Below are 23,293 nucleotides of genomic sequence, written 5' to 3'. Positions count from 1 at the left end.
GGGCAGGCGTGACCTTTCCCAGCCCTGTTTCATGAGTCTGGGGGCAGTTTTATCATTAGAAAAACATTTAAAAGAATTAGGATATTAGTAAAACACCTTCTACCAGAGTTACATGCAGCATCAGTACCCTTGCCTCAACAGGAGCCATAAGTGGACTTTCTGCAGTTCACCTTTTCAGACCAATTTGCCACGATTATGCAGCAACTTGATATTGTCAAACTCTGGAGTACTCATTTCTCTGTACCTCTTCTTTGAGTCCAACCCAAGTTCTTTTGGGAATGGAAACCCACCTTGATACTGATGAGTTTGCCAAAGAACATAGAGAACTCTACTTTGACAGCTCCACTTTCGCTAGCTCTGGAATAGACAGACAGAGCTTTAAGTCTCAGAACTTAAGTTGATAAACGTTGGACTTACTGGCAGAAAGAGATTCCTTTTTGTTCTGTTATCTGCTTATTCCTAGTTGTCAAGTTACAGATGGTTGCAAGCTTCTTGGCACCTTTCACCCTCAAAACTCACTTTGTCCATCAAGAGATGTATTTGGCTTGTAAAATGCTTCGTATTTGAAGGTGCAACATCAAAATAGCAGCAGCAAATGGATTTTTTTGGTTTGTTGGTTTTTTTTTTTTCCCCTCAGTAGTATAAACAGGGAAATTAAAGGAGGCCTTAACTACATAAACAATTGATGTTGTTCTGGACAGTGACACAGTATCTTAGATGGTTGCTGATTACTGGACATGTCGTTTGTTTAGAGGATGAAATAAACCATCAGGAAGGCTCAGCTGATGAGCAGCTCTCTGTAATGTTTGTGAGGTCTTGTAAGAAATCCTTATATTTAATTTATTTTTCTTTTTAATGTAGGGCATGTTGCAGAACAAGCTGTGAGGCTGCTCTGCAACTCCTTGACCACCACTTGAGCCTCTGTCTGAACAAATAATCTCACATATGTCCTTTTACACCACCTTCCTGAGGTCAGCCCTCTCTGTGCTGTGCCTAATGCCTTCCACTGTCTGTGTTAATAATGCCCATCTGGCTGTCAGAAATGGGCAGGGCATGAAGGCAGACAGGAGGGTGAGGGCAAGCTGGGCTATCACAGAGGGGCTTGTTGTAGTGGAAACCTAGACCCTGCTGGTGTGAGCTGATGCTCAGGGGTTTCACCGGCTAAGGGCTTACCCGCTTTCCCCTTCTTTCCTTGTGATGGTGTGGTGTGGGCCAGTACAGAGCAGCTACTGAGCTGTGGGCTACGGCAGTGTCAGACTGTAATGGTGCAGAGAATGGGAGCAGCTTGGGAGGAAAATCTCCCAGAACCAGTTGTAAGGAACCGGCTTGTCATTCCCCCTCCCCTAAAGAGAAGGGGTGGGGAACGTGCTTGCCTGAATTTTCTCATAGCCTCTGATCTCTGCTGACCCAGCTGCATGCTTTTGCTGGGAGAAATTGTGGCTGCTTAGCATAATACTCCAGTGCTGGGGACATTACTCATGGTAAAAGAGCAGTGTGTGTGGGTTGGGAGGATTAAGCTGCATGTCAGAGTTGTCTAGTTGTCACTGGTGGCCTCAGAAGTATGTTGCTGCATGTCTGTTCTGTCCTGTGAAGACGCAGCTGGGTTTTCCTTGCAAGCTCAGAGAGGTGCTGTTTCTCAGGATCTTTGTCTTGGCTGATGTTAATTTTCTCATTCTTATCTCTTCACGACTTCTTGCTATGTGTGTCTAGGTGTGGAGTGATGGGTGATGCTGGAGCCTGTAGGGCCTGTGCGAAACTGAAGGGCTGATGAAGTGAGCAAGTAGTGTGCCTGAATCCATGGGGAGAGAATGCCAGAAAGAATTGAATGAATTTTAGACCCACCCACCTGTGTTGACTCACATGGAGCTGTGTTAGGCTGCTTGTCATAGAAATGCTTCCCACCCTTTCTCCCTTTCATTTGCTGTGGGCAGCAGCTTCCCTTAATAGATCTACTGCTGCCTCAGATCCTTGCCTGCCGTAAGAAAAAAAGCGCTGTATATCCCTGTCCAGGGACTGCAAATCTTGTTAGGTAGCATGTATGGAAGTAATTGCATTGAATGTAAAACGTATTTGTGTTCGGCTAGCTCTGGGTCAGATAGAAGTTTTATAACGAGGGCCTGGGAGCTGGGTAAGCAGCCAAATACAAGGTAGAACAGGGCTCCTTTCCAAAGGAAGTCCTTGGGCATGATGTTACAAGGTGTGCAGAGCTTTATTCACAGGTAGTGTCCCTAGAGCTGGGGGCTCCTGGGGCCCTGTGATGCTGCCCATATCCCCTCTGCCAGATGCTGCTTGACCAGTGGGGGAAGCCAGTCAGGGAGCTCTTTTGAAGGAGACCAGAGACTGTACCTTTGCATGAGATTTAACTTTTACAAAGTTGTGTTTGCAGGTTTTGTTCCTCGCAGTGTCTTTCATCCCCCCTCGCCTTCCCATGCAGCAGTGCAGCTCTGTCTGCTCAAAGGAGAGGGGCTGGTGCAAAGCTTTAAGTCATCTGAGAGGGGAGCAGGACCAAAGCTGTTTCAGGCAGTGCAACATTCACTGGATGCCTGTGAGCCTGAAAGCTTTTGCTCATTTTTGGAGTCCTTTTGGTTGGGTTGTGTAAGCTGGCTGGTAGCTGTCAGTAGTCTAAGCGCCTCTGCCTTCCCTCCCGGGCTGTATGCCTGCCCTTGCTGCTCACCATGGCCGGGGAGAGATGGGACAAAAATAAAAGCAGGAAAAGGTCTTCCCAGTGGCAGCTCTCTGCTCTTCACTTAGTAACAGAAATGTTTTTTTCTTTCCTGGCCTAACTGGTAGGTGAGCAGATCTCAAAAGAGTGTTGACAGCACTGAGATAAGCCCAGACCTTACTGCGAGGGGGGAAGGGAATGTTATTAGTAGCTATAAATCATCCGAAAAGGATGGGGGATGGGTTCCCTGCAGTACCGTGCCCTTGTGCAGACGTGTTTGCTCAGAGTAATCCTGGCAGGCAGTACGAGCTGGATGTTGTAGGGGAGCAGTTTGTGGATGGTTGCATTTTAGGGCAAGTTATTTCCAGAACTGAAGAAACTGGATTTTAAAGCATGTTTCCTTTTGGCAAATTCACTTATCTTTTTCATTACTGTGCATCATTGTAGCTTCCCCTCAGGGGAGAGGTTTGTATGGTACCTGAGTGGATGTAATTGCCCTTGTGCTACCAGTGGCTTTTATCTGATGAAGAAGAGCACTCACATTTCAAATTCCTCTGAAGTGGACCCAGAAGAGGAATGTGACACCATAAGCGGTGGCTTGAGATATTACTGTGAATGCCACTTGCTCATCCCCGTTGCTCTTGGGAATTTCTTCAGGAGGCTTCAGTATTTAGTATCCCTGACTGCTCTGGCTCAGCTGCTCCTTGTGGTACAGGATCACTTCTAGCAGCCTGCCACATTGCGTAGATTGTTGATCTTTAAATGCAAGCTATATGGCCGAGCCTCCAGCAGTGTTTCAGCGGCGATGTTAATCCACACTTACTCTTCACCCTTTGGCAGACTTGTTTGATCAAAAATGAATCGCAGTAATAGTCTGCTGAGCTCAGTGCTCCTCACAGGGGTGAGTAATGTGCTGCTCTCCCTCCTTTGGTAGTAGAGGAAGTAAAGGCACCAAGAAACCAAGTGACTTGATTAAGGCCAAGTGACCCACAATGCGTCTCCTGCAGGCTCCCTCTAGTGTGGAGATGTCTTTAGGGATCTGTCTCATGGTTTCTAAAATGACAGCTTCCAAATCCAGTGTGAATATGGGTGACTTCCAGTGCTCAAGATTTCTTCATGGCTTCTAGCTGTCCCTGTCACAAGGTTTGCATGAAGGGGTTCTCAAAGCAATGCATCCAGTGGAGCAGCAGCAAGCTACACTCAGTGGTCTTAGTAGGTCACCAGTCAGCTGCAGGCTGCAGCTTGGAAGATGATGATCTTCACATTAAAAGCAGATTTTCTGTATCCATCTGGTGGCTTGTCTGGTCATTTCATTAGCACTTCCTCTGTCACTTTGTATTCTGCTTTGAAGCATTAAAAGTGGTGAGCAGGTATTTGATTGACCTATCTGATGGTCTTCAGGTAAATATTGAGCACCTTGGCTAACCTTGGACATCTGTGATACACATCTATGTCCTTCCCATTTCCATGAAATACTATCTTAGTGGAGAAGTGAAATAAAGAAAAGCAGTTTATGATCTTCCCTCTGGTTAGTGAAAATTTCCCACTACAGCTGTGAGGCGATGTGCTGAACAGCCTCAGTTTTGGCCCATGGAAAGCAGTGATTGCAGCTAATGTGTGTCACCTCCAGGACATGAAGGTTTCCCTAGGGGCAATGATTTGCCATCCAATCCCACATTAGGAATCTCTAAATCTTGTGAACAATGTTTACTTATGTATGACAGCTCTGCTGGGTTTGCTCAGCTGCTTTCCAGCATGCTGAAACCTAGCATGAATGCATAGAATGAATGCTAGTTGCAACAGACTCATAAATGAGGTATGTCTCAGCTGCAGGGCATGTTTTAATCTGTATTTGTGTCTGAGATTAGCCCACCCTTCTAATTTCCTCTGCCTATTAAATAATTGATGAGAGCCCACAGTAATCATTATGCGTCTTCCATAAAATCATTAAAACTGCATAAAATCTTATGTAGTGTTTGCAAAATGACAAACAAATGTGACATTCTTCACCCTCTGCCCAGGCAATAATTTAGTCTCAAAGAGGTCTTGGTTGTTAAGAGGACACACCTTTAAAAAAAGTAGGAAAAAAATGAATGCGCCATTTTGTTGATTTGCTTGAAAATGCCAAGTTCGGCTGGGACCTTCTTTTTCATAAGGAGTATCATAATGATGGTGTTCCTGCTTAGTGTCTTCTGCTTGGGATCTCTGGGGTTACACTGAGCTCCTTCCCATCAGTGATTTCTCAGGCAGAGCACAGCAGCTCTTTAGCAGTGCAGTGGTGTAAGTGGGAAGCCAAGCACCACACATGCAGAGGAAAGGGAGATGTAATATGACAGAATGTGTCAAGCTAAGCTGTGGTCAGCCTGGCGGGCTGCGGGTGATGCTTCTTTTTCAGAAAGTATCTTCAGGTTGTGGTTTAAAGATGAAGTTACTGATGCCTTTCTCCCTTCCAGTCTACTTATTAGATAAAGCACTGCTTTGGGATCGATCTCACTGAAGTCAGTGTGTGTTTGTTGCAGCTGTTCTTGGCCAAAGCAGTTCATTACAACTAAAGAAGCGATCCAAAATCTTGACCCCAAATGTTTCTCCCAAGGACAGAAACGAATGAGATCATGATGCAGGTGGAGGTGTTTGTGATAGGCATTGATTATATTGCAATGACTCTGATACTCTTTTTTGTCACTTCCATTCTTAAAGACTCCAACCTCTTGGCTGTCCTCAGCACCTTCTGTTTAGGAGAGCGCTTCTCTGTCCAGCAAAGAACAGTTGCTTTCTGTACAATCTCACTGTCTAGCACAAAGAAAATTGCCTTCTTAAGTGAAAATATAATTTTTGTTATTTACTTGCTGTCCCCTCCACAGACTGTGGGTGCTGAAACAGGATCCTGCCCCTAATACTGAGGGGTATCTGAGGGACCCAGATAGGTTTCTGCTGAGAATTTACTTCCATGAATTTTCACTTGTTTGCTTCCAGGTGCCAGTGAGAGAAATCTTGAGTGCTCCAACTGTCTGAGGCTTTTTTCAATGTTTCTATGGAAAGTTCTCCATTGAAAGTCCAATCACTCTTTTTATTTTCTCTTAGGTGACTCCAGGTAGCAAAGCTGCAGTAGCCAACTTGTGTATAGGAGACCAGATCATAGCTATTGATGGAGTTAACACAGATAACATGACGCACCTTGAGGCACAGAACAAAATCAAGGGTTGCACAGATGAACTAACTCTGACGGTCAGCAGGTACATCACTAAGCGAGGCGGGGTGGGGAGAGGGAGGGAGGGAGGGATTTGGGGTGGGCAGTACCTATGTTTTGGGTTGACAAAAGACTTCTGGCTGGTTTGTTTAATTTGACCTCTTAGTGCTTTCTCTGGTCAGGCACTGTATAGCAACTCCATTTCAGCCTTTAATCCTAATGCACCTTGCGTTTGCTGCACTTTGACCTTATGAAAACAGTTTTCCCACTGAGAAATTCCCTGATAATTTGTGGCAGGGTCTGGCAGCCTGTTCTGTTACTCCTGACAGCAAAGATGGGTCTTGTGAAAACTCCACTCATAAACAACTGGAACCTGTTTTGTTTTTGAGGGTGCTGGGGATTTATCCTTCCTCTTGGTTTGAATTGTAGCCTTGGGTCCCAGCACTTGTCAAAGTCACATGGTAGATGCAGCATGGCATTTCTAGTTGCTCTGGAGTGAGTTTTTCCTGTGGCTGCCTCCTCCCAGAGCAATCGTCCATCAGCATCATGGCAGATGCAAGGGAAGTGCTTTCAGAAGGAGTACAAAAGCATGACAGTAGTTTAGTTGTTCAGGGCTTTTCTGTGATAAACAGAAGTCTTTTACCATAGCAATTACAATGCCAGGAGTTCAGCAGGCATTTCCCAGTTCAGGAAGAAGAGATGGGTCTTGGCCAAAAAAAGGCTGATAATTCATTGAGGGAATTCACAGAGGGAAAAAGAGAGCACAGTGCTGGCAGTGTGAATGGGCGGCGAGCACTGCAGCAGCCTGTTAGCCCCCGAGTTTCTCATAATGGCCTCTGACTTGGCAGCCTGTAATCTTCCTGCAAAAGAGTGCTCCTTTTCCTCTCTGTAATATCCGGCTGCTTGACTTAGCAAACCAGTGCCATGTGGCTCTGGCTGGGCGAGAGGAGGGGAGGCTAGGGCTCTTTCAGCCTGAGGGCAACCTCACTCTTACAGATCATTGTCTGTAAAATGTGTTTGCTAATGTTAATTAAAAAGTCGTTAACTTTATAGCTACCCTGTGCACGTTTCATGGGCCTTGGGTATGGAAGATGCCCAGGGAGATTTCTAGCTGGATGTGCAGCTGTGTAAAACAATGCTGGGACTTTGATTTAGCAGAGCTCAACCCTTTTTCAAGACCCCCTTTCAATGAGATAGCATGAGTGTGTGCTGGACGCTCCTCTGCTGTACTGCTTGATGAGCCCTGCTGACAAAAGAGACAAGGAGTGTCAAAACCACAAGGATGTGAAAGCATTGATCTGACTAGTTATCCACTTCAGGGTTTGATATTGCTACTCATTGCTCTATATAAAATCCATTTTATATGATTCTGGGGGACTTTAAGTCTTTGGTCATCCTCCTTCTTGGAAGTAAAGTTCTGCTTAGGGAAGAATTTCTTACTCTTTGGGTAATTGATAGCTTGATAGCTGCTAGAGATGTGTTTGTATTGGGGAATATGATACTGCAGGAGGCTTTCTGGAGGAGAAACTCTTCTTTAATGCCAAAAGACAACAGTGTGTATCATGTGGTCTTTCCTGGTTGCGCTCTGTTGAGAATAATTTATCCCTAGCACCCAGCTGTCTCCTGGCCCCCTGTAACTGTGTTGTCCCAAATGCAGCTGGACACAAGTGTCAGAATTGTTATGTCTCTGTCCTTGCCGCTGAGGCTGGAGACCTTTACTTTGCAGTCTAGGGCCAAGACCTTAAAATGGAAGATCTTGAGAAGAGGCCTAGAGGGGTGATAGAGGAGGCATTTTAAAACAGTTGGAACCCATGCTTCATCTTTCTGTTCAGCTTAGGGTAGATGAAATGGGTGAGGAAAGCTGACTGGGTTAGTGGTCAGCCCTCCTCTGTGAAGAAGGGGAGCTACCGAGGCAGAAAGGGTGGAAGGCACTTTGGAAAAGAAGTGTCACCTGAAAAAGTGGCATGGCTTGGTCTTCCTGAACCTTGGTGGGCAAACTCTGTCAGTAAGGCTTGATCATACAGTTAGTGAGGAAGGTTGACAATACAGCCAGGTCAGAGCTGGAAGTTTTTTCTCAGTCAAAGTAGCTCTGTAAGTATTTGGCTGAGTATAAAAATGAAAGTTGAATACTTCTGCAACACCAGCTCTCGGGTCTGGTCTCCAGGCTCTACAGTTGTAGCTTGGTTTTGAACCAGTTGTACCAAATAGCTGTACTGGTAAAGGCCACTGGTCTGCAGTATCTCTGCTGTAGAAAGCCTTTAGCTACAAGTGTCTGGAGGTTGGGAAAGTTTTAGGGAAGTATTGCACTATGCTTGTGTCTTGTGCTCCTTCTGTGGACCAAAGCAAAGTTTATATGTGTTCTGCAAATATGCAACCCTCTTTTCTCTTTTCAGGGAAGTCAAGCGGTTAAGATGTCTTCATGTTTGGCTGTACTGATGATTATTTAAGAGAAGTGTAAATGTAGAAAATTGAAAGGACTTAACCACTTCTGGTAAAGGAAACGCTGTTTGCAGTGTGTACTTGATTGTGAATATCAACAGCATTCCAATGTTTCCTGTCTCGGTATTTTCCTTAACGATGGTAACAGTCCAAAAATATTTCAGATCAGATTGTAGGCAGGAAATCTAGTCTTAACACATGTCACCATTAAAAATGGATCAAATTACTAGCTGGAGAAAACATGCCTGGTCTGCTTTTTCACCCAAAGGTGCAAATCTGTTAATTGCCTAGAACTTAAAACCCAGCCACAAATTGCTTTCCCTGAATATGCTTTTTTAAGAAGGACTGCCAGGTGCTTTACTGTTTGATGTGTGAAGAGTTGGAAGGGTCTGTTTTCAGCCTCAAAAGTTGGTATTCAACAGTGTTGGCACATACACCAAATTCCTGCTGAACTTAACATGTCTGGCAGCCCTCTGCTCTTTTCTGAGCCTGTATTTTTTCATTCATTTTGCTTTTTGTTTAAGGCTAGGGAGTGCTTTTAAAAATGTAGTTCTCCAGGAAAGCAAGATAAAGGTTCCATTATTGACTTCAGCAGTGTAAATTCAAGCTCAGCACCATGGTTCTGTATGGTACATGGAGAAGGACTGACCTACAGCACACAGTGTGCTTCAGTCAACTCAAAACCACCTGGCAAATAAACTGAGAAATTTCACAGGCAAATTTTTGAGCTTCTCCCATTCATAGGAAAAAACAAAGTTTTGGATCTTGTGTCTTTGAGAAGAGCCGCTCTTCTCCCCTTTTCCCCTGCCCCCTCTTTTCCCAATTAGGAAATGTAAATGTCAGTGTAACGTGCTAAGGTCAAGCGAACCCCTCCATAGTCTGCACCCCTTCCAAGCTTACCTCTGATTTTCCTTTAATGGCGGTAAGCAGCAAGACCTGTCCAACAGACTGGAGAAAACTGTCAACTTCCTATGGAAACTTGATGTTATTTTGGGAAGGACACTTGCTCTGACAAAGAGCTCTCAAAGAATCATAGAATCATAGAATCGTTAGGGTTGGAAAGGACCTTAAGATCATCTAGTTCCAACCCCCCTGCCGTGGGCAGGGACACCTTATGCTAAATCATATCACCCAAGGCCTCGTCCAACCTGGTCTTGAACACTGACAGGGATGGAGCATTCACAACCTCCCTGGGCAACCTATTCCAGTGCCTTACCACCCTAACAGGAAAGAATTTCCTTCTTATATACAACCTAAACTTCCCCTGTTTAAAATTTAACCCATTACCCCTTGTCCTGTCACTACAGTCTCTAATGTTAGAGTCCCTCTCCAGCATCCCTATAGGCCCCCTTCAGATACTGGAAGGCTGCTATGAGTTCTCCACGCAGCCTTCTCTTCTCCAGGCTGAACAGCCCCAACTTCCTCAGCCTGTCTTCATATGGGAGGTGCTCCAGTCCCCTGATCATCCTCGTGGCCCTTCTCTGGACTTGTTCCAACAGTTCCATGTCCTTTTTATGTTGAGGACACCAGGACTGCACACAATACTCCAGGTGAGGTCTCACAAGAGCAGAGTAGAGGGGCAGGATCACCTCCTTCGACCTGCTGGTCACGCTCCTTTTAATGCAGCCCAGGATACGATTGGCTTTCTAGGTTGCAAGGGAAGGTTCAGGAGGAACAATTCTCCTACAACAAAATTCCCCTGATAACTAAAAGATCCAGGCATTACCAATGTCAGTGATAATGTTCATGATGAATTTGGCATGCACATCTATGTACCTTTAGCTGCACATGTACAAAAGCAGACAAATATTCATTGAAGCACAGGCGAAAGTTGTTTCTAAAAGAAATGGCCTTTTGCCTGTGGCTTTAGTCACCAAATGGGTGGTGAAACTGTGCAGCCCTGAGCAATTTTAAGGTACACTGGGTGGTCTGGAGTTTTTTGTTGATGGGTTTTTTTTGGTGGTTGTTTGTTTGTTTGTTTTCTTCCCCAACAAAAAAGACGTGTTCCTACAGGGAGTTTGTCCTTACCTCTATGTTTGGAGGCAGGTTGGGGGATGGTAATAAGAGAAGAATATTTGTGAAAAGGGGCTGCAAACATGTAATCTTTCGTTCTGCTCCTAATATCCTATTCTTCAATTTTCAAGCTGCTTTTCTGCAGCTCTGCTGCCAGCGTGTAATATATTAATGCACCGGTTTTGTTTGCAAAACAGTCTGTTACTTTCCTGAAAGCGATGCCAAGGAATGAAGTTATGTATTTGTTTTTTGAAAAGTGCTGGAATTGGGGAAGTCAGATCTGCTACCAGTACACTGTCAGAAAGGATGATGTGTAGATGCTTATGAAGAAGAAGAGAGCATCTGTGCAATGTCATCTGCGTTTTATTTGGGAGGTTCAGTTGCACTCTTGCTTGCTCCACATGTTTGCAGGTTTTGGCTTTGGGTACTAGTTGCACAAAGCCACAATAGACTCGAATTTGTGTTCTAGGAAGTTGGTGGAATCCATTGACTCATTTAGGTTTGCTTTTTGCTTCCCTGCCAAGAAAAGTTTTCCAGCTCTGTCATCTTACTAATAATTCCTCTGGCCCTGGGAAAAGCCGATGCTCTGCTTGCAGCTATATTAGGGCATGCAGATGGCCTGGCCCTCTGTGGCAGCTCACAACCTCTCCATGGCTGGTGTGATGCTTCCAGCCCTCCTGGGTGCATAGTGGCAGCTTTTACTAAGGATTGGCAAGCTCAAAGTCATTTTGGCAAGTGAAGCTTGCCACTGATTGTGGTTTATAACCTCTTAGGTGAGGCAAAAGTAGTTAGTTAACTCTGTAGCTGGCTAGTGGAAGAACAGTGTGAGTTTGAGCACTCGTGTGTGTTTTATCAGTCATAGCTCTATAACGAAACTGCTTATGATAAACTTCTGTTGCTGCTTCTGTGTAGCTGGAGTTGCCCTTTTGGTTTTAGTAGTTGTGTGAAGAGGCACCTGAAATGCAAGGAGCAGAGGGCCATGTGTGAAGGAGTGAATTTGGGGCCTCTTGTCTCTAGGAAGTTGTGACTAGCATTGCTGTTTGAATTGGCAATAGGCTGCATGCCACTGGAGTACAGTTCTGTTTGCCAAAGAGAGTAATTCCATTAATGGGTGGCTGCTAAAAATGACTGCTCATGTTTAAGTCCAAGGGCATGTACTTTGCAGTTGTTGCAGCTAAAAGGCTAATTAAAAGGTACCTTCCTGGTAGCCTGAGAGCTCTCGTAGCTAGTTTCTAAAGGTTATTAAAATGCCTGTCTAAAAACTCTGGGGAGGGTTCAAAGAGTAATTCTTTAGGTCTTTCCTCATTTTTTCTGCTAGCAAACTTCGTGTTTTACAGGGAAGTTTTCAATCTGTACGTGCTTATACTTTGCTATCTTAGTCATGTCCATCCCAGTGTTTGAAATGGGAATGTAAATCTGACATTTTTTTCTTCATGGAACTTACACAGTTCCTGGTGCACAGAAATAGGCCCTCGTTTTCCAGCTCTGAATTTTCCCTTGAGGCTATGGCACAGCTCTGCACCAAAGCATTGACAGCAAAATCTAGGTTCTTGTAATGTTTATATTACACCATGTTCAAGCCAAGCTTCTTGAAAAATGTTGTCTTTTCTGAATACCTCTCCAGATTCCTGCCTTGACTTGCATGCAGTTTCTTTCCTTCCCTTCCTACCAGTACCTCCCCATTCAAACTAGAATCAGAGAAATTCCCTTCTAATCATTGGTCTTGGTTTCTGCCTGGATGAAAGAGCTCATTCCCTGGCTTTGTCTTGGTTGCTTTCTCTCCTGTCGTGAGGAAAACAGCATGGAAATGTAAACTGCAAACAGATTAAAGTTCGTATATCCACGTGCCTGTGATTAATTTGCTTGGCACTTGTTTCCAGGCTTGTTTGTGCCATGTTTTTGTATTTTCTTTCTGCACTGTTTAAGTGGTGCTCTCTGATGGAGTCTCATTTGAAAGAATATCCATTAGAAACCGTATCATAAATATTCATCAATTTAAGCAGGAGACTGTGAGATCCTATGGGGCTTTCACCAAAATGGGGTGGGTTTCCACAGTATGTTGTTGGATATCCAGCCCCACTACTGGTGGAGAGGCAGGTCTGGTAGCCCTGCTAGCGTGGCCACACTCTGTGGCAGAGGTACAGTGAGCATGGAGGTGGCTTTGTGGCTGGGTATCTTCTCTTCCAAATCAGGGAAAAAATCCTCCAGAAAGCTACTACAGCTACCTGTAGAAGCCTGCTGTGAACTAAGGCACCATTGCGAAGGCTGGGTTTGAGCTATGTGCTCTGATGCCTGTTCCCGGCTTCGTATAAATAAGATATGAAAAAATGTAGATAAGATACAAACATGATGAGCCTAATGAATCCACCCTACTGTCTGTGTCTTATGCCCACATTTCCCGGCCTTTCAGAAAGTCCCTGGCTAGCAGTGAGACAGGAGGTGAAGTTTTAGGTGCTGCTTTTCTTTCTCCTCCATGCTTCAGTAAAAGTGCAAGCACTGACACCAGGAACGGATGCAGAAAACCCTTGCTGACAGCTGGAACCATAGTGATTCTACTGATGATCTGCAGACCATGGGCTCCACTGGCAGTGTGGTGGGATGGGGCATGCACCTTTTCAGAGCTAGATAAAGGCAGGGAAGCAAAACTGTCTCCTCTTGGTGGCTTCACTGGGGCTATAAATGGGCTGCTGAGAGTGGCTGAAGGGCTTTGCTGCAGCTGTTGTGAAGACAAAGGGAAGCTTTATCCTTCCAGCCTTAGAGGGACAACCATGGGGGCTATTTAACCTTTCTGTTTGGATAACTTTTAAACTGGATTGAAAGTAAAGCCTGGAGTGACCTTGCTGCTTCCATTTATATCCAGTGACAGATCAGAATGGCAGCAAGCTGGGAAACAAACTTGAGCTTTTGCTTTGCTAATAAATGAGAAAAATCTGGTAAAAAAAAAACAAACAGAAAAACACAAAAAAATCCAATCAAACCCCACTGGCTGCAGTAGCTGGCCATAGCTGTCTCTGCTATGATGTAGACCAGTGTACTGTGCCACCTCAAATGCACTGAGTGGGGGGCAGTGGGATGAAAGCAAGTGCCTGAGAAGTCTCCGCTCTGCATTCATACATTGGCCTGCTCTGAGCTTAAATTTCCAGTCTGATTGAGGCCTTTTGGTGCTTTTGACATCTGATAATATTAAGCTGCTGTAAAAAAGATAATGCTACCTCAGAATTACTTAGATCACTGCTAGTGGGAACAGGCACATGGATGCCTCATGCCAGAAATCAGCCGAAGTGTTTAATGCTCTCTGACCTGCTCTTTCATCTCTTGATGAAGCAGCCAATGTCCACTTGCTTGCAGCCTGGCTGGCAGGGTGTTTGATTTCCATATACTTTGATGTGTTCCTTGCTTTTCCAGAGGAGATGAAACTTGGTCACACAGGAGTTCAAAACACTTTCAAGGAATAAGGCTTTGCATTGGTCAACAGGCTGCTCTGCTCTGCAAATATAATTTTCAAGTGCAAAAAACCTCTATCTTAGATATGGCTGTGACTGTCAGGGTTGATAGCTGTAATCTGGATAAAACTGCTTAAAGTGTGGGTTGCTAGAAGCAAGGAGGGTTTGGTTGTTTTATACTCACTTGGGGTATGTTGTGCATTCAGTAGCAGCAGCTGTTGAGACAAAATAATGATTAGATTGGATAATGATAATGATTGTTAGTCTGTGTGTGCCATAACTTGCCAGATGTCAAGATTTGGGTGGCAGGTTCTCAGGTATTAGCACTGCGGCTGGTCCTGCACGATGCAGTAGCCTGGAATCAAAGGTTTGCTGTACCTGAATGCCTGTAAAGGATATCTGGTGTGACCTGTGTCTTTGTACTTTCTTGTGAAAGGGGGTGCAGCACAGCAGACTTAATTCAGGTTTCTTCTGTGTAAAGTCCAGAGTGCAGTAGAGGCAATAGCAGGTCAATGAAATTTCTCCTCTTCCCAGAGTGAGAATGCTGCCTCCTGCTACCTCCCACTGAGCTGCCCTCTGGATGTAAGTGTTAAAATTCTGTTTATGCAGCAAATGTCTGAGATGTACACGTGCATCACAGGTAAGTTTGGGCTGATTGAAAAATGTCCTGACATTGGAGGGCTTCCAGAAGAATGGTATAGATCAGACTGAATTTATCACTGGTAGCTCTGTCACCTATTTCTCTGTCCTTATCTTTTTTATAAGCCTTTTCTGTTTAAAGGTTGGGTTGTTGTTTTTTTTTCTAATTCTAATTTTTCTAATTCTCAGTGGAAGCATTCCTGTTTTGCAAAGTACTTAAATTGGAGCTGGCCCTGCACCCACAAATACCTGGGAAGTACGTCTATCTGCAGTTGCAGATTCCACAAAGGGCTCTTGTCAAAACAGGACGTGGTTTTCAAAGCTCATCCTAAAAGTTTATCAGCCATCTGGTTGTTGCATTATGCAATGTTTAGCACTGAACTACAGTTTTCACTCAGCAGTACTGCAGCCACTCGTTCCCTACTATTAAAAACCTTGGGAAAAGTGGCACTGTTTAGTCCACCTGAGATACCAGCTACTGTTGTACTTCTGACAAATGTTGGTAATATACGTTTCCCACAAAGTATCTCAAGCAGATCGAAGCACTCTTCTTCTTCCTCACCACTTGTTTGTTGTTCTCTGGGACATAGCAAAACTCCAAAATGATGATAGTAAAAGTGGTTGGTTTTGGTAACAGACCTTCATTTGTGTTTCAGGCTGCTGTGAGTAACTGGGTCAGACCACAGACCAGTAAAGGTTATGTAGACTTTCTCTGACACATGATGTCATCTCGGTTCTTAGGGGTTTGGTTTGTTTTGGTTTTTTTCCTCCCCACAATTCCCAAAAGCCTTTTTGTTTAGCATGGATACTGCTGTATAAATAAGAAGAAAATTTCAGAGACCCAAACAAAAAAATATTTCCAGGCTATCCAAGGCAGCCCAACTTCAAGAGCAAAATGCTAGCTGTATAGTCAGTTTCTCTTCCCAGCTATCCGTAAAAGCTGAAGCACACAGTAATCTGAATTGTCCCATTTAATTAAAGGATCTGCATCTAAGGGATATCTCCACCTTCTGCTGTTGGGTGACCACCAACTTTACTGCCTGGTTTGGAGCCCATGCTTGATGTGTTGCCAGTGAAGTCCCAAAGGATAAGCCAGGACAGTCACTGCTGAGATCCTGTTTTTCTCCAAGGACTTTTTACAACATAACTAAGTCATTTAAGTTACATGCCTAAAATGAGGCTGTCTAGATTCCTTCTGATGTGGATAGTATTGTATAAAAGACTGGGGAAATGTTTGGGAAATTGATGAACTTTAGGTCTTTTATTCACAGTAATGATGCTCCCTGATGAAAACAGATTATTCAAAATTTGTGTGTTGCAGGACAGAGTCAAAAGTCTGGTCACCACTTGTAAATGAGGAGGGAAAGACGCATCCTTATAAGATGAATCTGGCCTCTCAACCACAGGTAAGTAATGGAGTAACTGAGTGCTCTTCCTGCATACTCCTGTCCAACTTCAGCGTGGTTTCTGGCCTGATACTCCAAGGAGCTGAGCATGTGTCGCTCCCTTGGTAGCTTTGGGGATAGCACCATGCCCCATACGTCCTGGAAATCACATGTCCCTCAGAAACCTTGGGAGACAGACTCCCTGCCTCATTGTGAGAAGTCTGCTGCTGTGAAGAGGTGCTGTCTGCTTGGATCCGAGGTGCCGTCTCCTGCTGTCTGCATGCTCACACCTACAGTGAGGCACAGAACACACTGTAGAGGTGTGGCTCAGTAAGTCATTGCTATTGTTGCTAAGCCTGATGATTTTCATAGATAAGAAAGGTCTTGAGAGAGGAGGAAAATGATTCACTCTTACACTTTTTTCTGTTGCTGAGGTGGTTTTTTTGTTGGTTTGTTGGGTTTTTTTCCTCTTAGTAGGTTCTTACTAGCAGTCTAGCTGTGGAGAAAGTGGGAGAGAAGTACATCAGTCTTTTACAATTTTACTTGTGTGGCAGATCTTTCACCCTCTGTCTAGAAGGCTGATTTTGTAACCTGTTGATAGCCTTGTTTCACTGGTCTGCTGCCTCTGTCAAGTAAATATTATAGTAGCAGCGACCTGTGCAAGGGCTAAATCTAGCCTGGGGTAGATTTAGAGGATTACACTGCAAAAATCTAAAATACTACACTAAATATAATAATACATATTACACCTAAATAATATAATATGCTACAATACTGTGCTAAAATCAGTGGCATTTCTCTGGATTTTTACTTGGGCAGTGGCATGGATTTTGGTCCTAGCACACATCCCATGTGAATCTTTCTAGCAAAATCAGTAGAGATAAAACTCTTCATTAGGAACTGTAGTGATAGGACAAAGGGTAACAGGTTAAAACTTGAACAGGGGAAGCTTAGATTGGATATAAGGAAGAAGTTCTTTAAGGGTGGTGAGGCACTGGCATGGGTTGCCCAGGGAAGTTGTGAATGCTCCATCCCTGGCATGAAGGCCAGGTTGGACAGAGCCTTGGGTGACATGGTTTAGTGTGAGGTGTCCCTGCCCATGGCAGGGGGGTTGGAACTTGATGATCTTAAAGTCCTTTCCAACCCTAACTATTCTGTGATTCTATAATAATTAATTAAACATTAATAGGTCTATTTGGGTTGGAAAAGACCTGAACCAAAAGTAGCACATTTGCAGCAATACTCCATCCAGACCTTGGCCTAGGATCTGTTCCTATTCTGTTTCATGTTGGGCTGTGTGTTGCTTGGCTTAAGAATGCAGTGTGGTGTTCTCCAGGTATTTCATAACTCAGCCAAGGCACAGTGTGAGACTGAGCCATTTGGACTTAGTTTGGGCTGGGGCCATGAAATGACACCTGTCTGTGACACTGTCGAGCTGAGATCTGGCCTGTGTCTTGTGCTACCCTAGCTCTGGAGATGTTCTGCTGCAAACGTTAAGACTTGGAAGTCATGTCTTGCTGAAGGAGTGGGCCAGAGTCTGCACTGAGGCTTTGCTGCAAGGCTGCAGAGGGCTGTTGTTTAATTCAGTGGGAGACCTGATCCTAGAAGCCAAGTTCCTAACCCAGCCATTAAACAGAATTCAGCTAAATACCCCAGAATTAGACACAGGGCACTATACATGCCAAACAGGAGTTTAGTGCAGCTCACTAAACTTAGTTAACTGCAACAAGAAACCTACTGCTGCAGCATCTCTGTCCCTAGCTGCTCCCTGCCCCCCCCCCCCCCCCCCCCCCCGAGTCCAGCCTGGGTAACTGAACAGATATTCACTGCTGCTCAAGTACTAAACATAGGCCATATTAATTAACTAATGCCACCTCTTAAACTAATTTCCTATGACAGTTTTAACCCTAATCGATAGCTTTCTTTTAGTCAGCTGCCCTCCAGGTAGAGGGTCTGTATGTGAGTCAGCCCTGGGGTGTTGCAGGGAGCCTGCTGCAATCAGCAAGAAACACGGTTGAGAGAGACTAACCTTAACTCTAGTCTTTGACTTCCAAGTCATGCCCTGCATTCTAAGAATCCAAGAAAAGGCCATTATGAAGGTCAGACTTGCAGGTTTCAGGAATAACCCTGCTGGTGGAGCACATTCCCTCCTAAATCCTAACCTTAGTCCTAATGCTGGTTGTAGGTCTGGCCACAGGTGGAGTTAGGTATACAAATAACCCTATGCTGCCAGTTTGTAAGTGTGGCACAACACCAACCTGTGACTGACTTCAGCAGGAGAATTTGGTGAAAAACTGACTGTGGAGAGATTCCTGTTACAAACCTTATCTCTGAGCAGTCACCATTGTCTTAATCCAATACGAGGATTAAACTGTTGCCTGAAAATTAAGCTTTGACCCTTGTGATGGCTAACAGAAGAGTTATTTCCTGCTGTAAAAGGAACATTCAAGATCTCACAGAAATCTTGCCTTTCTTATTCCCCTTCCTAAAATGAAGCCAAGGAAGTCATTTGCAGTTGCCTAAGTGGGGCTTGCTATTGTTCAGAGCATGGAGCTTTCCTTTAAAAGGTTTTGCCTGCTGCATTCTCAAAGGAATTCAGCTGTGAGAGGGAAGACATGATATCACCAAACCACAAGTTCCCATTTACTCTTGCTGCTTCACAGGGCCTGATTATTCTAGTCCACTGTGTCAAAGAAAGGTGCCATGACCACCATGAAGTTTTAAAGTTGTGTTGGTGGTTTTGTTTGGTTTTTATTTATTTTTTTTTTTATACAGATCTGCTTACTTTTTCAGTAGCTGACTGCAGCAAGTAAAGTTTGTGGTGGGATCTGTCTGCTTGGAGCATGAAGTCAGTGGAGCACACCAACTGCTGCCAGAGCTGTGGTAAGCACTGGCTGAGTCACTCTGGGTCTGTGTCTTCGCAGCATCACCAGGGATTTCAGCCAGGCTTGCTTCAAATCAGCAGCAGCAGAGTGGAGCAGATGTTGTGCATGTACATACCAAATGGCAAACTGCTATGAATTTTAGCACAAAGATGCTGATCTCACTTTTCTAACAGGATTGGTTGAAATTATGAGTAGAGCTGAGTCTTCGAAGGCAGCGCTGAGCTGTTCAGGTTTTTTTAACTTGCTCGCCAGTGAAAACAGTGTTATTTGCTTTCCTTGGCAACAGTCTTGTACAGAACACTTATTAATTCACTTACCAAAGAAAACAGGACATAGGGAGTCCAAGTGGTTCATTTAAGTCCTGATGCAAGGTCCTCTGACATCTCACTTTTTTCACACAGCCATTCAAAAATGCAGAAATACATGTGAATAGAAAAAAAAAAACAAAAGCTTTAAACTCTTTGAAGACATGGGACTGCAGTTATTCAAATAAGTTTCTGCCTTTCTTAGACAGTTTGATGTCGAAGGTGGGAAACTACCTTCAATAGCTTAACTGAAATTTCTCGCACTTATCTGCCTTCCTTTCCTCTTCACATTTTGTTGGTGCAGTTAAATAACCAGGTCTTTTCAAAAGGTCTTCCAAAAGAAGTTATTGTCCTGTTTGTCTCAAGAACTAGATGACTAGCCACATATTTTAAGATCACTGCTTACACATTCTTTTTACCCCATTTGATGTAGACTACTTGTTTATTGCTGTAATCCTTTTGGAGGCTGATACTTGGTGAAGTGTTGTGTCATCCTCTGTAAGTATTTTCCCTTACTTGGAATGTAAGTTTAAGATACTGTTAGGCATCTTTGGAAAATAAAAAGACATTCTATAACCTCTTTTGCATTCCCTGAAGTCCTGAATCCTAAGACTGACTTCATTGTCTAAGCTGACCTTTGCCCGTGAAAGAGTTACAGCCTTATTATTATTTCATTATTATTATTATCTTTATCTTCTGAAATTACTTTAAACTGAGGCAAAAGAGATGACAAAATCACATTTCATCGAAAGGTGTAGCAGTCTGTCGGTTATGATGGCTCAGCAGCTGAGCCAGCTTTGTTTTGGGAGTGACCATGGCAACATTAGGGGAAGGAAATGACAGAGCCCTCTTAGTATATTTACTCAATTATTTCACTTGCACTTCTCACCCAGATCCTAAGGGCGATCACTCAGTGTCAGTTTCCCATCTTTTCCTCACCGCAGTGGGTGATTAAAATAGCATGTCTGCCTCTCTCTTCTGTTTAATGTTTCTTGAGAAAAGTGATCACAGCAGAAGAGAACAAGTTATGTGGTGACTTAGGTAATTTTAATGCTTATGACAGTGACCAGAGACCAGCATAACTTTCAGACTCAGCCATGCCCTGTGGTGACCCTGGGCCAGGAATTAAGCTTAGGACCGATGCACTGGTGTGTGTGTGTCTGTTTTGCCCCTTGGTCAGTTAAACAATAAAACTCTATCCCCCAGACTGTGCCATGTCTTGTCAGACCTAGGCTCTGTGGGAAAAGGTTTGTCATCTTTTTTTATCCCTCCTTGTATTTGTAGGACAGTGAGATCAATGGGGCCTAGGTCTCTGAGCTGAGTGAGCTCATGCAGGGAATGAGCTAAGAGAGGCCAGCTTCGAGGGAGGTCAACATCAGCACTGTCTCCAACAAAGCTTGTCCAGCTCCCTGAAGGCCACATACCCTGTTTGCAGTGAGGCACATATTAACGTCACCCCTCAAGAATGTCAGCAAAAACTTTTGGTTTGCAATGGATAGATTGGTTCTTCCTAAACACAGAAGATACAGTCATTCAAACATGAGGATGTTTTGTTTTAAATGAAAAATAACCTACAGACATGCAGCTGGAGGAGCTCTGGGGGTGAATCAGGGTATCTGTGGGATGAGAGAGACAGACAGCCACTTCTGTCTTCCCAAGGCTTCTTGAGTGCCTGTCCTGTCCTTATCCTTGTCATCCTTGTCCTTGCAGAGTGATGTCATTGTTTCCATCTTGTGTATTTTATCTCCTTGGATACAGAGAAGGCAGGGGCTATAGAAACTGGGCGTGTGGCTGGCTTGGCCTTTGATAAGGCCATGCATGTATGGGCAAAGCATGAAGCAATAGGTATATAAAGTAACAACATTGCATTTCAGACGAGGGAATTGTGCTGGCGTATCGTGACCTGTTTTTGGTTAAAAGGCGTTACCACATGGATGTGGAATGTGTCGGGGATGTGGAGGGAGAGGATGTGGGAAGCCAGCTTGTTGTTTTACCCCCCTGCAATAACAAGACCCCAAACTCTTCCTAATTTCTAATCCTATTTCAAAGCATTGCAAAAGATCTTTCCATAGCTGAAAACCCCAAGCCATAACAGTGGGAGAGGTGAAAGTAAAGGCACTTCTGAATACTTGTGATCGCAGCTGTTGAAACATAGCATGGGGTAGAGTTTGCCATGCAGATTTCCCCTTCTGAGCTGTTGCTGCACGTTTGGTGAGAGCAGCCTACCCCTCAGCTAGGCACAAGCATGGCCTTTGCTCCCCAGGCAGCTTCACAAAGGTGAGGATGGGACCAGGGGATTTGGCTGCCAGGCTCCACTCATCTCTCCTCGTGGGACCAGAGAGCTCTCATTTGTTGAGGCTTGGTCAGGGGCCTGTTTTCTTAGAGCTGAATAAACATTCATGCTGGTTTAATCTTGTTTCCGCTTGGCATGGCTCTCGAGGTGTGCAATCCAGGATCGCCCATCCCGAGCCTCCAGGCTCTGACTAGGGACCTGGCAGGGGGCAGGAGGAGACAGGGGAGTGAGGGTACTGTGAGTGCAGTGGCAGCAGGGCAGCAGCCAGCACCTCTGAGCCCCCAGCACTGCTGGCTGCCTTCAGACTGTGCTGTGGGGAGAGGAAAACCCTGCTTAGGGGAAAGGCTGCCTAACCCTCATGTCTTGGTTTAGTTTATTTAGCAAGTACGAAGAACTTCCAGCTTTTTCCTGTTTCTGGTGGTGGTGAAGTCAGTGCAGCTGGGATGGCCTTGGCCACTTCACCACACAGCGGATGGGTCACAAAAGCCCACCCTCATTCCAGACTGCCTCTAACCTGCCTGAGGGCACTTGGGGCCATGGAGGCATCCAGGTGGCTTTATGCCCCTGATGCATGGGATGTGCTGCAGCTCAGCTGATGGAGGTGGCTCATCCTGGTCTGCCTATCCATCTGCCTTGCTGACAGCTGGAATTTCCCTGGAGTCCCGTTCAGATTCCCAAGATAAGCAGGCCCCACGGTGGTGTCCATGCGTGGTGAGGAGGAAGCAGCCAGCCACTGTGAGCTGCTGCCCGACCCCGGCTCCAGGCACGGAGGTGGTGGCTGACGTAGCTTTGGGGATTTCACAGACTGGGCTTCAGCGTCACTGAGCATGGCCTGGCATGAGTGGGAGGAAGGGGCTATTGTTTTCCCAGATAATTCCCCATGACGCAGCCTGAAGCCGGTGCAGTAGGAAATGCTGATCAGCTTCCTGCCCCGGCGCAGGGATGATATCCCCATCCCTGCAGCCTGGTTCTGTGTCTGGCGGCTCCCTGCCAGGAGGGCTATGATAGCAGGGGAGCCACTTGGCAACCAGCTGGAAGAGCCACTGTGCAGTGTCTGCAGCACACAGCAGCATCTCCCGGTGCTCTCAGAGAGGGCTCCTACCACTAACAGCTGGCACTCAGAGAACTCATCTAGCGGGACACCTGCATTATTTGACCTGAAGTTGGGGTCCTACAAACCTTGTTTGTCCTTGGGATAGGGGGAATAGCTTTTTCTCTGGGATGTGGGGGGAGGGGTTTGCACTAGTGCCTGAAGGACTTGGGAGCAGGGTTGTGCTCCAAAGCCACTTGGAGCTTGTTCATAGGAGGAGGAGTAGTATCAGATAGGGAGGGGGCTGTTGGAGGAATTGGCTTCATTTTGAAGTGAAGCAAGATGAGACCTCTCTAAGTTCAGAAGCAGCACCCTGGCAGAGAAGTTTGTGCAGTTGCTAATCCACTTTAGCTTGGGCTAACCACTCTGCCAGGCCCCCTGGAGACATACATCTTCAAAGGAAGGAGGGGAGCGTGGCTGGTATCTGTGCAGACGAAGTGCATTAACTATCGTGGTGTCAGTTCATAGTGGTAAAATACTGTTCTTGAGTATGCTGCCTGGAGGCTAGGAGCTTCTATACCCTGTATTCAGACCAAAGCAACTGCTGCCATTACTCCTGTTCGCTGCTGATTGCAACCCACTGCAGACAGGGCTGGCGTCGGGGGGACTGGGGCTGCCTGTCAGCAGGCTTAGCAACAATAGCAATGACTTACTGAGCCACACCTCTACAGTGCATTCTGTGCCTCATGGAAGGCAGCGCCATGGCTCGCAGGAAGAGTGAGGCAAGTGCTTCCGGATCTGACTGCAGATTCCAACTGAAGATGTCTCCAAAAAGATCTGATTTTAATTAGTCACACTCCTCTCTACTACTGACAGAGTAGGTCATGCTCTGACTGGATAAGATCATGTCTTTGTGTCTGACTGCCAGTTCTTTCTTTGCAAACAAATCATTGCTTACTGATCTTGCAGTGCATGTCCAGCCAGAGATGCTGTTTAATGCTGCTTGCCCCCT

At 45.2% G+C, this 23,293-nt stretch overlaps 1 protein-coding gene and 1 long non-coding RNA gene across 7 annotated transcripts in view; one reads left to right on the top strand and one right to left on the bottom strand.

Moving 5' to 3' along the window:
* PDLIM1 (PDZ and LIM domain 1) overlaps positions 1–23,293 on the top strand; it is a 43,005-nt gene that overhangs the window by 4,943 nt on the left and 14,769 nt on the right. For all 6 annotated transcript variants that reach the window (XR_008975031.1, XM_057430118.1, XM_057430115.1 and 3 more), the window contains exons 2-3: positions 5,744–5,895; positions 15,705–15,789. Coding sequence is in view for 5 of the 6 variants with exons in the window: in XM_057430118.1 (XP_057286101.1) it covers positions 5,744–5,895; positions 15,705–15,789 (237 nt within the window). In the remaining variant the exon portion in view is untranslated. The remainder of the gene's footprint in view (positions 1–5,743; positions 5,896–15,704; positions 15,790–23,293) is intronic.
* On the bottom strand, positions 13,440–19,044 carry LOC130610334 (uncharacterized). Its single transcript, XR_008975032.1, has 4 exons — positions 18,971–19,044; positions 14,871–15,043; positions 13,929–13,959; positions 13,440–13,782 (listed from the first exon to the last, which is right to left on the bottom strand). It is a non-coding gene; the product is annotated as an uncharacterized LOC130610334 (long non-coding RNA).

The sequence above is a fragment of the Pezoporus wallicus genome, unplaced genomic scaffold (genome assembly GCF_028554395.1).
Source record: "Pezoporus wallicus isolate ANWC-B61680 ecotype Strahan unplaced genomic scaffold, APGP_CSIRO_Pwel_v1 contig_5261, whole genome shotgun sequence".
In the NCBI taxonomy this organism is placed as follows: Eukaryota; Metazoa; Chordata; class Aves; order Psittaciformes; family Psittacidae; genus Pezoporus; species Pezoporus wallicus.
The sequence above is the reverse complement of the archived record's forward strand: the minus strand, read 5'-3'. Positions and strand labels throughout refer to the sequence as shown.